At 40.1% G+C, this 14,852-nt stretch overlaps 1 protein-coding gene across 1 annotated transcript in view; it reads left to right on the plus strand.

Annotated features, from left to right (window-relative positions):
* The first annotated feature begins 870 nt into the window (after positions 1-870).
* Positions 871-14,852, plus strand: part of Syn2 (synapsin II) — a 148,167-nt gene continuing 134,185 nt past the window's right edge. Inside the window, exon 1 of the mRNA XM_027931906.3 lies at positions 871-1,361. Coding sequence (XP_027787707.1) covers positions 982-1,361 — 380 coding nt within the window. The 5' untranslated portion in view covers positions 871-981. The remainder of the gene's footprint in view (positions 1,362-14,852) is intronic.

Genomic DNA, 14,852 nt, shown 5'->3' on the forward strand with positions numbered 1-14,852 from the left:
AGGGTTTCCAAACTTCCCATGGCTTCCTCTCTCTGATCAGTGAAGAGGTGGAGAGAAGTTCGAGCTATTAGATGGGCGACTGAAAATGCACCCCATGGCTCCTTCTCAGGCATCAGATAGGATCCCTTTCTCTCAAAGTAGAGGAGGTAGCCTTCCCTGTGGTCTTGACCTCCTCTTGAGGTGGGGAGACACATTCTCTCAGCCTTGAGGAAGAAGGAGTGGTTCTTTTTTTTTTTTTTATCTCACCATACAGGGGGTCCTTGTTAGTGGAGCGAATTATTCCTTTCTCCCTCACCTGAGGATTGGGGAGATGGCTCATTTCTCCCTAGCTTTGGGAAAGGAGGTGATTCTTTTCTTTCTCATTAAGGGATGCATGCAAGTGTGTGTGTGTGTGTGTACACGCGCAAGGGGGATGGCTCCTTTTTCTCACCTCAAGGTAGGGAGGCTGACACCTCTCTTCCTTCCAAAAGGAGTGGGGATGGTGTCCTGCGCCTCCATCTCGGCTGGGACACGATTCTTTTCTCTCCAACCAAAAAAGGTGGTGGGGAGACACTCAGCCCTCTCTTCCCTTCCTTCGGGGGGAAGGACTAGCTCTCACGCCCTCTCCACACAGTCACGCTCAGGTGACGGGAGGCCTGGCTCTCCCTATCCCCAAGTCCCCCCAGAGCTGAGAGAAGGCGGCCAGGAGCCCTCAGCGCGGGCGGCAAGGCGGGGGCGGGGCCGACGATGCGGCGCGGGGCGGGGCCAATCGTAACCACGCCCATCGTCCCGCCCCTCGCCTCCCGCCCAGCCTCGCGCTGCCGGGCTCGCCCGCCCAGTGCGCCGCGGCTGTCTGCTGGGCTCGCGCGCCGCCGACCGAGCCTCAGCCGCCTCAGCCGCCTCAGCCGCCTCAGCCGCCGCCTCAGCTTCGCCCTCCGCCCCTCGCCTCCCACCGCGCCTCCCGGTCCCGCCGCCCCGCGCGCCCCCAGCCCCTCAAACCAGATGATGAACTTCCTGAGGCGCCGGCTGTCGGACAGCAGCTTCATCGCCAACCTGCCCAATGGCTACATGACCGACCTGCAGCGGCCCGAGCCCCAGCAGCCCCCTCCGCCACCCTCAGGGGCGGCTTCGGCCTCGTCGGCGACCCCGGCCGCCTCGCCGGGCCCCGAGCGGAGGCCGCAGCCCGCCCAAGCGCCCGCGCCGCAGCCCGCGCCGCAGCCCGCGGCGGCGCCGTCGGTGGGCAGCAGCTTCTTCAGCTCGCTGTCCCAAGCCGTGAAGCAGACGGCCGCCTCGGCGGGCCTGGTGGACGCGCCCGCGCCCGCGCCCGCCGCCGCCAGGAAGGCCAAGGTGCTGCTGGTCGTCGACGAGCCGCACACCGACTGGTAGGTGACCCGCGCCTCCCGGGGTGGGGTGGGGGCGGGAGCGGGGCAGGCCGGGGAGAGGATGGTCCCGGGTGGTCCCCAAGGACACAGCTCAGACCAGAGCAAAGTGGGGTCCGCGTGGTCCTGCAGCAGGGAGATGGGGACGAGCGTGCGCGCGTGCGTGCGTTTGGGGGGCGAGGGCGGGCGCTGATCAGCCCGGACAGGTGACTCCAGAGTTAAAAGACTTCCTCAGATGCTCCAGATCCCCTCCACCCCACCGCCCCGAGACAGAGAGAAGGAGCTACTTTTTGCAACGGGAAAGACTCTGAAGAAATAGTTCTTTGGGGGGGGGGGGTAGGGAGAAGGAAGGGGCACACTGGACAGCTTAGACACATTCAAACCCTAAATGAAAATGGTCCCAGAGGGCCCTTTTTGAAAGACCGATTTATAAAAAAGGTTCTGCTTCATGAGATATGCAGTGAATTGGGAATGAAAAAATAGGCACGGGGTGGGGTGATGGTGATTTTTTTTTTTTTTAAACCTGGACCCTTGAAGACTGATATCAAATATGCACATCAAGGTGGATCAAGTCACAGATGTAGTAGCCTAGGTGTCTGTCCATCCACTGGTTTCCTCCGAGTGTGGCTGAAGTCTGTTTAATAAGAATAAAATTCTTGTAATTTGTGCAGCAGGGAAGGGATGTATGGGTTTTTGGTTTGTTTTTGTTTTTAATAATGTGGTTGTGGGGGTGGAAGCGATTGGTAGCTTTTTCCAGCTGAGAGATGAAGACCTAAATAATATATTCTGGATTTTTACAGGTGCACAATAAAAGGATCTGCCTTAATGCAGTAGATGGGAAACTTCAAGATGTTTTTCTTTTCCTTTCTTTCTTTTCTTTTCTTTTTTTTTTTAAAGGGATATGTGGTATTTTTCCAACTTAGAATGGTGAAGGCTGGGAAAACTGTTATCTCTAGTTAGGAAAAGCATGAATGAACGTTTAAGACTAGGAGTGGATCTGTTTGATGCAGCAGAAGGTTGACCTGTGGGATGGTGGGATGGTGAAATTGACTGGTAAAGGGCTTGAAGAAAAGAGGGCCAGAAATCTGGGATGATTTTTCCTTACGAATATGAGGAAAGGTTTTTTTAGTTTGTGTGTTTTATTTTTTCTCAAAGGGGTTGAGGTTGGACCTGAGTATTCCTCCCAAGAGGGAGGCACAGAGCTGTTTATCTCCATTTCCTCTTGGCTGCTTCATTGCTTTTTTCCCTCAATCTCTCATTGAAAGGCCTTGGGGAGAGGGGGAGCGTGTGAGCAGGGAGAAGTGAGATGTGGATGTGGAGGTGCCCTCCTGCTGGCTGCTGATGTGGCCATTCTAGAGTCCTCTGGGTGACTTTTGTGATTGGCTTCTTCTCCTCAACAGTGGAGTAGAAAGACCCTTACCAGGAAATGACAGAGGTCGTGCAAGGGGGGTAATGGCAAAGGTATAAGGAAATACTTCAGTGCCATTGACAACCCCCACTTGAGAATTGCTCTCAGTTTAAATCAACAAGTGCTTATTAAGGGGGAAGGGAAGGTAACTAAGCTCTATTGAGCATCCATTATATGCCGAACTCTACGAGTACAGTCAATAATGATATCCCTTTGGATTCTTACCCATAAAACTGAGCCTTACAAAAGGTAAGTGAAATGTTCATAGTCAAATAGCCAGCAAATGGTAGAGCCAGGATTTGAATTTAGGCCTGCTCCATTGTTGCCACTCCATTATGTTATATTGCCTCATATTATTATATTACTATTAGCAACATTAATAATAAGTTCCCTTTAGGGGGATGAGCAATGTGGGGACCTTTTGGAGAACTCATTCTCAAATTTTGGAGACAAATGGATTCATGAAACAGTTAACAAAAAGGGATCAAGAATTATTAGTTGAGACTAGTTTTCAATAATTAATGAGAGCTAGAATTATTGGAGAAAGCTTCACAAAAGATGAGTCCAGGGATAGGTATATAGCTCATTTGGTAGGGTGCTTGCCTCGCATATTCAAGGCCCTGGTTTGATCCCCAGCACCACACACACACAAGATGAGTCCTGAGGAAAGGTCAGGAAAAAGGGGAGAAAAGAGAATGACATTGGTGTTTCATTTTTCTGTGTAAGAATCTGACCCTTATTCATTTTTTCCTGATCTCTCATCCTGTTGAGCCTATTTGTTTAAGTCTAAGTGCTAGTTAGGTACACAGAGGTAGATAGAAAATTATTTTGTATTTGTACTATAAAGCTGCTGCATATCTGTGTTTTAGTTAGGAATGCTTCAGTGGATTGAGATCTGCAACTCTCATTTTATAGTATTATTTTCTAGGAAGAGTACCTGGCATAAACCAGAGAATTTGCCTTGCCCTGGAGACTAGACTTCTGATGGAAGTAATAGAAGCCACTTTCCTGTGGGCTGACTCCCAACTGCTTTCTGATTTTCTCTGAAGTAATAACATTGATTTATTAAAACTCATAAGCCCAGTTTGAGTCTGGTGCTTGACAGCACTTCTGTGCTTCTGTGTTTTTGTGCTTAATAGCAATTCCCAGAATTGCAGACTTTTTCGTCTTCTAACATAGGTCTTAATTTGTTAAAAACAACTCAGTTAAATATTGATGAATGATTCTATTGAAAGATTCCTATGAATTAGGGAGCAGGTGCCTGCATATGACAAGCACAGTACCTTACAAAAGTGGTTTTGGCTCAAAAGGCTGATTTTTGATAAATCTGTCTCACAGTTTAAGCTACTTAGATAGCATTCAGTAAGCAGGTATCATATATATCCGTTTCATTTTCCTGGTGTTTAAATAGGAAGTCAGAGAGTAATCTCCCAGTAGAATTTAAGAATATTGGTCCCATCGGAATTATAGAATGCTAAAATAAAGAGTGTTTTTAACAAGCATTTAAATAATTGGAGATTTTAAAGAAAAGCTTAAAATAGGCACCCTCTCAGAACATCCTTTATACGTAGCAGATTTCTTTGAATTTCTATTAGTGTAATTGTGGGCAATGTAATTTGGAGACCTTACTACTGACTAGGTTGATGGGAAAATTGGAGTGTGTTTCTCTCTCTTTCTTTTGCTTGAAATATTTTCATGTTGCCTGAGTTATTTAGATTAATTGCACACTAAAAGATCATTGAAAAATGTGAATGTTCCACTAAAAAATGAAGTCAATTTCATTATATAAGTTATTCATTATTAGTAGTATTTTTATATCATCAGAAAATGTATGACTTCAGGTTCATTTCTAAATTTGAAGTGCAATTAGGATTGCACTTTAATGTTCTTTATACTTAAACAAGGAACTGGTACCAATTTGTGTATGTCATCTTTTTTTTTTTTTTTTTGTATTATCCTCTCTCTGGTGAAGAGGTAAGTTTTCATTCAGATTCTCCTCAGCCTCCATTTCATTGGTTCTGATCCCAGTGGCCAAGTTAGCTTTTCATTCTGGCACATTTCACTGTTTTATTTGAAAATCAGCATAACTAGGCACTCTTAATTTCCTAGATACAGCAGATGTGATAATTCAACAGATGTTCATTGAGCACCTTCTTTTTATAAGGTTTATTTGATAAGAAAAATGGGAAATAGTATCTGTTTTCTAAGAGCTTACCCTCCAGGTGGGTAGATAGGAAAAGTAAAAAAAAAAAAAAAAAATTTAAAAAGTTTCCTAGAAATTATCCCTGTGTTCAAAGTGTGGTCCTTGCCAGTGGTATTAGCATCAACCAGGAGCTTTTTGAGCTACACCCTTTCAGGTTCCACCTTACATCTTCTGAATTGGAATTTATACTTATACAGGTATCTCCAGGTGATTCATCATCACACTAATTTGAGATGCATCAAACAGAAGGTTATGTGATTAGTGCTAAACGCATGGGTACAACATCAACTACTGTCATTTATTGAGCAGTTTCTATATGCCAGATGTTAGTAGAAACACTTTATAAATCTCTTTAACTCTTAACAATAGTAGTATAATTCTGTAGAAGTTTAAAAGAGAGAGATTGATATGGGCTAAAGTGGGCTTCATGGCAGAAGTGAGCCTTGAAGAAATTTTGAGGAAATAGATATGTACAACCTGTCTTCTACTTTCCTTACTTTTATTTTTTTCCATCCCTGACTCTCAAGGACTGATGGAAACTTTTGTTTATATATAGCATTTAAACTTGAAGGAACTTGAATGATCATCTAACCCAGAGAATGGAATGATTTGCCCAAGGTCAAATAAGAAGTTAGCAAGAGAACAGGAACTAGATTTACATCTTCTGACTCCAATTCAAGTTTCTTAAGTTACTCTGCGCGCTCGCCTGGCATGCGTGCGGCCCGGGTTCGATCCTCAGCACCACATACAAACAAAGATGCTGTGTCCGCCGAAAACTAAAAAATAAATATTAAAATTCTCTCTCTCTCTCTCTCTCTCTCTCTCTCTCTCTCTCTCTCTCTCTGTCTCTCTCTCTTTAAAAAAAAAAAAAAGATTCTCAATTTAGTCCCTGTTCTACTTTAAAAAATACTGTTTGCATCTGCTTCTTTTAAAGGCTCATTGTGGAGTTATTAGAAAGTGCTTAAAAAAAGAATGACTTGAGAATATCACACTGTAGCCACATCAGCAATTATACTGTTTCTTATTTGGGCTATTATTGTTTCAAAATGGTTGAAAAAAACTCTTAGAAAACCAGTCATCAGGGGCTGGGGATATGGCTCAAGTAGTAGTGCGCTCACCTGGCATGTGTGAGACACTGGGTTCGATCTTCAGCACCACATAAAAATAAAATAAAGATATTGTGTCTACCTAAAGCTAAAAAAATAAATATTAAAAAAAAGAAAGAAAACCAGTCATCAAAATCCAACAATCCAACAATCTGCTGGTGATGTGGCAGACACCTATAATCCCAGAGACTGAGGCAGCAGGATTGCTTTAGCTAGGCCCTAATCAACTTAGTGAGACCCTGTCTCAAAACAGAAAAAAATAAAAATAAAAAGGGTGGAAGATATGACTCAGTGATTAAGCATCCCTGGGTTCAACCCCTGGTACAAAAATAAGAAATAAATAAATAAATAAATCCAGCAATCTAGTTGGACCTATGCTGTAATGATGATATTCCTTTCAGGAACCCATCTCTATATCAACATTAGCATTTTTAATATGTTGCTTGGTTAAAAGGAATGAAAAGTCAAAATAGGAAATGCATGTTTCCTTCACATTTACCAAACAATTTTAACTGGGTTATGGTTCAGTGCAGTTGAGCATCTAAACACAAGCCAAGTGCTAGGGATGTAAGTATAAATTGAGCAGCAGCCTAGTATATTGGAATCTTCTAGTCCATGGGAAGAGGATAGTTTTTTGTTTGTTTTGTTTTTAATATTGGGGATTGAACCAGGGGCACTTTGCCACTGAGCCAGCCTTTTTTATTTTTTATTTTGAGACTGGGTCTCAATAAATTGCTTAGGGCCTTTCTAATTTGCTGAGACTGGCCTTGAACTTGTGATTCTCCTACTTCAGCCTCTTGAGTTGCTGGGATTACTGGCATGCACCACCATGCCAGGTGATAAGAGGATAGTTTTGTTTCAATATAACATGATAATAAGTTGTATAAGGTGTTATGGGAACATAGAGATAGGTTATTCTGGGGAATAAAGATGTTGAAGTTTGAAATCTTCCATAAGAATGTGTCACTGTGTATTCTTAGGTAAGCCACTTTGCATCTTTGGACTTTGATTCTCTAAAATTGGTCAAATGAGAGGATTGAAACAGACTCTCTAAGATCCTTTCTAGTACTGCATTATTTCTATGGGACAGTTTTGTGTCATATTCTTTCAAAAAACTTTAGCTCTGTAATTTCTTCCTGTGACATTATTCCTGTACATGTAAATAAATGATTAAACATTTCCTTGAACGAAAAGCTCACCTTGGATTACTTTCCATTTATACCACCTTCTTTCAATGTTGCTACCATGTATTGACTTGGAAATAAAGACTTAATCCTGTAAAGTGCTGTGTGTTTCCTCATCAAGGATGAGAATTGGTGATTTTTAGTTTATCTCTTCCTGATAGACCTAAGACCTTTTGTATACATATGTTGAATGGTGTTTACTTCTCAATTGCTGCTTTACAGTCTCATTTTATCTTCACAATGATCCTGAGTAATAATTTGAATATCTACTTCATAGATTACAGACTCAGAAAAGTAGTCACTTGTGTAAGATTAGGTAACTATTAAGCTGAAGTGTCTGGATCTGAACCTAGATTATTTGAAAAAGAAAAAAAAAATAAAGCCAAATTCTCTAGCAGAAAAAATTTGGTGACAGTTTTTTTTTTTTTCTTTAAAATTTATTTTAAGACAGGGCCTCACTGAGTTGCCCAGGCTAGCCTTGAATTTATGATCCTGCTGCCTCCAAAATAGCTAGGATTAGGTGACAGTTTTTCTTATAAAAAGATTATTTTTCTTACAAATATATTTACCATGGGATTCATTTAAATAGTATGTCCCCGCCCCCACTTTTGAAATTCCTGAGTTTACAAAAATTTGATATACACAGCTTTTTCAAGATGATATCCACCATCTATACTGAGGGCATGGTTAAATGCAGTGCCCTCAGGATGGAGGATTGCATCATGGATTTGTGTGTGTGTGTGTGTGTGTGTGTTTCATGGCACTCCCACTATGTGGGCAACTCTAAATCTTGTGAGTGAGACCCTCTGCATGTTCACTGGGTGGCATTGTCATCCAACATAGGTGAAATTTGGTACCAGGAGGCTATAATAGCCCTTCAGAGAGGGGAGGATGGTCTAGAAGGCTTTCCTGTTCTGTAAATACTGCTTTAGTGCAGCAGGAAGAGGTAGCTTAGAATACGGCCAGTGACCTATGGAGAGAATAAAGTGAGCAGATACTACAGTTTCTGAACTCTAGGGATGCCCATGCAGCATGACTATGAGGAAGGGGATGTATACAGGCTCTGGTGTTTATATCTTGACAGCAGGCATTTCTGAAGTGTTAACCATTCACTGAAAGGTGTAAAGTAGGTTAAGATTATGTTCAGTCACCCTATTTTCTCTTCTTCAGCAACATGAAACAATGTGGCAGTACAGGATTGAGGACCTAGGATGGAGATCTGGTCCATTGTTAGCCATAGGACTTTATTACATTTATATAATGTCTTTCTCCCATTTGACAAATTTTCACTGGGGGCCTACTATGAACCAGACACTGTTTTAGGTTTTGAAATAAAACAAAAATTGGGCTGGATAGTGATAGAGTGCTTGCCTAGCATGTGTGAGGCACTGGGTTGAATCCTCAGCAATACACAAAAATAAGTAAAGTTATTATGTCCATCTACAAGTGAAAATATTTTTAAAAAGTTAGTTATGTTATCTGTAAAATGCTGATAACAATATGTATGTTTCAAAAAATGTTACGAGAATTCAAAAAAATAAGGTCCTGGAAAAGCACTTCATATGAGCTAAAGAGCCACAGTTTCTGATGCGTCCTTCCCTGTTTCCAATAGCAGATACCCACCTTATTTTGATCCCATTTTTTTGAGTGCTCCAAATTTTGTTGTGCAGGTAATTGTTTAATTTTGCACACTTCAAAGAGAGAATCTTTTTTTTTTCTTAAATTGAGAGTCACTGGCTCAAAGACAATGTCATTGGAAGTTTTTTTTTTTTTTTGTATTTTATAAAAAGACAATCTAGTTAGTTTTTTTTCTTTCTCTCTCTCTTTTTCAGAAAGAAACATTACCATTTAACTCAGCTATATTTAACAGGGGCAGAGCTACACGAATCTTTATTTAATAATTACCTAAATTCTAAAATAGCTCGAGTTCAGTTCTACTTGTGACTAATGAAGAATGGCTACAAAGGAAGTGAAGGAAGAGAGAAATATACAGAATGCCTTCAGAAGGTGATGTCTGTATTTTCTCTATCCAGTCCATCTTTCACATTGCTTTCAGAATATATATTTACAAAACAAAATAAAAGCAACCACAGGTCTTTTGAAATTAATTTCCTTCTTAACATTTTTCTCTAACACACACTGTTCATTCATTACATTTATTTACAACTGGCTCCAGCTTATTTTTTATTTTTATTTTTGACGTTTTGCAGCAGGGTCTTACAGAGTTGCCCAGGCTGGCTTCTGACTTGTGCCCCTCCTGCCTCAGCCTTCTGAATTGCTGGGATTACAGGTGTGCACCTCTGCACCCGGCTGCTTCTCTCTTATCCTCATATTAGTGTTCCTTATTGCATTTTCAATGGATGGGAGTACTGCTTGTTTAAAAAGACCCACCCTTCCTGGCTTTTTAATTTCTTGCTGCAAATTTCATTTCTTTTTCCTTCTGTTCATGCTCTCATTTTCTACTGATTGCTTCTTCCATTGGTTGCTCCATCTGTGTACATAAATCAGTGAAAAACTGCTCCTAACAAAAACCTCCTCCTTCTCCTCCTCCCTTCTTTATTTTTTGATTATCAGATATTGAACCCAGGGGCACTCTACACTGAGCCACATCCCCAGCCCTTTTTATTTTTATTTTTTGCTTTGAAACAGCCTAGCTAAGTTGCTTAGGGTCTTGCTAAGTTGCTGAGGCTGCCCTTGAACTTGCAATCCTTCTGCCTTAGTCTCTTGAGCTACTAGGCTGATAGGCGTGAGCCATCATGCCCTGCTCTCTTTACCTTCTTAATCACCTCCAAATGTGAAAGAGAATTGTCACTGTTTTTTTCTACTTCCTTATTCTATATTTGCCCTTCTCCTCTGACCTTGGGTTTTGCTCTCTCTGTAATACTGAAATTGTTCTTCTTGGGAACCTAATTGCTAAATCCAGAGGAAGATGCCAGTCTAGACCTTCATTGATGGGTTTGACAGTTGTTTATCTTCCCTTTGGAAGTCCCTTGACTACTCAACACTGTCCTCTTTAAGTTTCTTTACCTGCCTCATTAAATGTAGATGTTCCTCAGGGGACCATTTTCTGCTCATTTCCTTTTTCTTTCCACTTACTATCCTTGGTCCATCTATTCTCAAGATGTCAGTTACTTCCTAGAAATAATCTGTTCCTATCTCTTTACTTTTAAGCCCAGAAATTTGTCTTGATTTTCAGATATATGTTCAATTGCCAACTGGACATTTCCATCTGGTTGGTTAAAGGTAACTCAAGCTCATTTGATCTAATATCCAATTCCTTATTTTCCTCCCTATTTCAGCTCTTCTCATATTCATTCTCAATTGGGGACACCAGTGGGTGCCTGTTTCAAGGTCTCATTATACTTCACCCAGCACTTCTGCAAGCCTCTTCATGACTTCCACTTAATAACCTAAATGAAATATTTAAAATGCAAATTTGACATTTTTATCTCTTTGCTTAAAGCTTTTAAGTAGCTTCCTATGTCCTATAGGTAAAGTTCATGCTCCTCTAGTGATTTGACCCCTGCTTTCTTCCCCAGTCACCTTCTAATCATATCCATCCCTAGACTTCTTTTTCTAGTAATCCTGAACTGTTTGCAGTTCCATACACATAATGGGATTCCTCCTTGTCTTTGCTTATGCTATCTACTACTGCTGTGATTGTCTTGGTTTTCTTTTCCTTCCTTTTCTTGACTAAACTCATATCTGTTTTAAAATTGAGATGGGTTTTTACTTTTACAGAAATCCTTCTACAAGTCCTAGATTTTATTGGGAATCTATGCCCCCTTCATACCCCTTTTCTATCCTGTGGGTGTGTTTATCACTGGACTCAGCACAGGGATTCATTTATTTGTATGCCTCCCCCGAAAGATAGTGAGTTTGAGGAAAGGATTCATGTATTATTCACATTTGCATTCTTAGCACCAAGTAGAAGACCTGACACATAGTTTGAGGTCAACAAGTCTTTGCTTTCTTGAGTTGAGCAGAGATTCAGAGAATGAGAAAGGAAACAATGGAGCTTTAAGAAGTATCCTAGGATTTGAGGTATATGTTATATCAAAAGTTACCCTTATTCTCTTCAAATAGAAGCATTAGAAAATTCACTTTTTATCTTCTATGACCGTTGAATTAAGGACTAATTTTCAAACACTCTAAATCACAAATCTTTAGAGATTTATCTCTGAATGAGAGAAAGCCATGGCAGCCAATAATACTGGAAATTATTATCTGGTTCACAGCAGCTTTGAGCACAGCAAGGGCAAAAGGAATAAAACCTTTTAGTAATCCTGAACTAAAATCCTAAAACGACTGAGTTTCCCTTATCTATCCTCTACTGAACCTTGACTCTTATGGAGCCATTTTTTTTTTTTTTAAGTTAACCCTGCCTTCTCACCATATCCCCAGTGAGAGAAATTTCCCCTCATTGTGAAGGTTTAATCTTGGGCCACCAGAGCTGCTTATTTCATAAGAGAAGAAATCCTTTTGGATTATTGCTTTGCCTGTGTGCTTATCAAAGTTTTGTGTGCCTTCTTCCACACAGTTTTTTTCCTGTTCTTGCAAGTACAATGTGGGAATTGTTTAATTTTCAGATCAATATGGGCTCTTCAGAACTATCACAAATAATATATTTGTTTTCTTGGAAACAAAACTTTAATTATTGTTAACAATATAATGGTAAAGTTTGGGAGAACCAAAACAGCATTGTGATTGACAAATGTTGAAAGAAAGTACAAGCCTTCATGATCTGACTCTGCTTACCTCCTTAGTCTTATCTTTCTTTGACTACTCTTCATTTTGATATAGCCTTGAAAGACTACTTAAGAGACTACAGACTACTGTAGCTACTACTGCTACCTGAAAGGATCTTATTCTCCTGTGTCTTTGCCTGGATAATTCTGCATAATCTTCAAGACTCAGTTCAATGGTTGCTTTTCTATCCTTTGACCCAAATCTCCCTATTTCCTGCGCCTCTCTCCATCCTGATAACCGCTGTTTTACTTTCTATCTATATATTGACCTTTATAAAAAAAATGGTACAGAGTAGCAAAGATGTAGAATAAGCCAGTCAAGAAATATAATGTATAACAGGACCACCACAGTTAATAGTGTTTTGTATTCAGGATTTTTGCTTAATGAGTAGAAGATAACTGTTCTTGCCACAGTGAGGGAGAATGGGTCACTCTGTGAGATGATGAATATGTTAGTTCAATTCCTTCACTATCGAAATCATTTTATTATATATGCATCCCAGAGTGTGTTATTGTATACTTTAAATATTCACAATAAAAATTATTTTTAAAGTACACATATATTATTATTATTTTTTTTAATTTTTTATTGTTGGCTGTTCAAAACATTACATAGTTCTTGATATATCATATTTCACAATTTGATTCAAGTGGGTTATGAGCTCCCATTTTTACCCCATATACAGATTGCATAATCACATCAGTTACACATCCATTGATTTACATATTGCCATACTAGTGTCTGTTGTATTCTGCTGCCTTTCCTATCCTCTACTATCCCCCCTCCCCTCCCCTCTTCACATATATTATTTTTAATTGCAGTTTTTGACTCATTTAGAGGCAGGGCTAGAGATTATCCTTTTAAAATTCTTTTAGTATATTAAAAATCATGATATGCTTGGTGGCTCTCTTAGCAATTAACTCTGTAATTATGATGAGGTTTTATTTGCCTGTCTTCCCCACCTTTGACAATGCTGAGATTCCCTTGAAGGCAAAGACTAACTTTATTTCAGCATCTCCAGCATTTGGTAGAAAAAAGAAATTTTCCAGAAATTACTCTTAAACCAGTAAGTGAGTGATTCATGAAAGTATCAATGATGAACAAAAGAAACTCTTTAGTCTTTAGAAATACAAATAATAGCTACATTAACTAAAGTGACTAGTCAACAACAGGTGGTGTATATAGAATCTTTTTATAAAATGTAAAGCAGTATAAAAGCATTAATTATTGCTACTAGATTATAATTTCCTACACCCTCCCTTACATGACGCTGATGAGGTATCTGTTCTTCCTGTCGCTGGTGCACCCTTCTCTGGGGTGCAGACACCTCGTGTTTGCTTGCTCCTTCTGGAGAACAGCTACTTTCTGCTTTTTCTCTCTCAGTTTAAACACTGAGATGTCATTGTTTAATTGAACCTTTCTCAAGCTTTAGGTCTATTCTTTTCTTCTTCCTGTCTAGGACCATTCTTTCATTCCAGTCTGCTCAAGCAAAGCCGTAATCCTTTTCCAGGATTTATACCTCTTACCTGTTTTTCTGTACAAGGGGCCTAACAACTTTACCCAATAACACCAGCCCGATTTAATTCTATATTTAGAGGCTTGGACTTTGTGGGAGGAAATTTGAGGTTACATTTATCTACTGTGGACTTGAATCCTTGGAGAGCCCCAATATTGATGATAATGATAACACAGATCCAGTGATGTAGAGTGATTCCTTTCTTTTTTGGATCTTTGCTGCAAACTTTAGGGAGTTATACAAGTATTTTGCCCTTTTTGGTCCCTATCTTCTTTTGATAAATATCTGTAAGTTTTACAAGAGTCCTGTGTCCACTAATATTTTAACTGCCGGATAAAAAAAGCACCAATGCAAGATTAATGAGCTAAACAATCTGCCAACAACTAGTAACTGCACTGTGTTAGCTGCTGGGAGGGCTGTGAAACCAGTGAAATACTTGGAACCAGATAATTATAGAATGTATGCTTTCAATTTGGAGAATGCATTCAGAATCTCAAAGAGACAAATTAGTGTAATATAATGGAAAGAGCATTGCAAATACTTAAAACATCTGGGTTGAAATCCGTACTGTGCCAACTAACATTTGGTATCACAATATGCAATTGAACTTCTGAAGCCTCAATTTCTCTTTCAAAAGTTAGGGATATGAGCCAAGTTTTCTATCTTTAGAGCTTTAGAGGTTCTTATAAATTAAATGGTCTCTACAAATTGAATGACATGTGAAAGTTGGATTGTTTGACAGTGTAGGATGATTCAGAGAAGGAAGAAGACACTGGACTGGAGAAGTCAGGATAGGGCTCACAGAAGGGCAAGATCTGAGCTGGGCTTTGCAGGATAAATGAGATTTAGATTAATGAGGAAGGAGAAAGGCCTTTCAGTTAAGAGGAAGAGAAAGAGCAAAAGCATAATAACAGTAATGAATAAGATGTATATAGAACAGATTTCATGCAGATAAAAGAGGGAAAGAAATTTGGGGCTGGGGTTGTAGCTCAGTGGTAGAACGCTTGCCTTGCATGCGTGGGGTACTGGATTTGACCCTCAGCACCACATAAAAATAAATAAATAAAATGAAGATGTTGTGTCTATCTACAACTGAAAAACAAAATTAAAAAAAGAAATTTGGACAAGTGGGAAGGGAACAATGATGATAATATGTAATGTATTAGAAGCAGGCACTGGTTTAAGTGGATGTATTAACTCATGTAAGAGGTTATGAAGTAGATTACTGTTAACCTAATTTTACAAATGAGGACTCTAAAGCTCACAGGATATGAACTGGGGGAGTCCATCATCCATGCTCTTAACCGTCATGCTCTGTAATCTCTGTT

This window comes from Marmota flaviventris, chromosome 20, assembly GCF_047511675.1.
Source record: "Marmota flaviventris isolate mMarFla1 chromosome 20, mMarFla1.hap1, whole genome shotgun sequence".
Taxonomy (NCBI): Eukaryota; Metazoa; Chordata; class Mammalia; order Rodentia; family Sciuridae; genus Marmota; species Marmota flaviventris.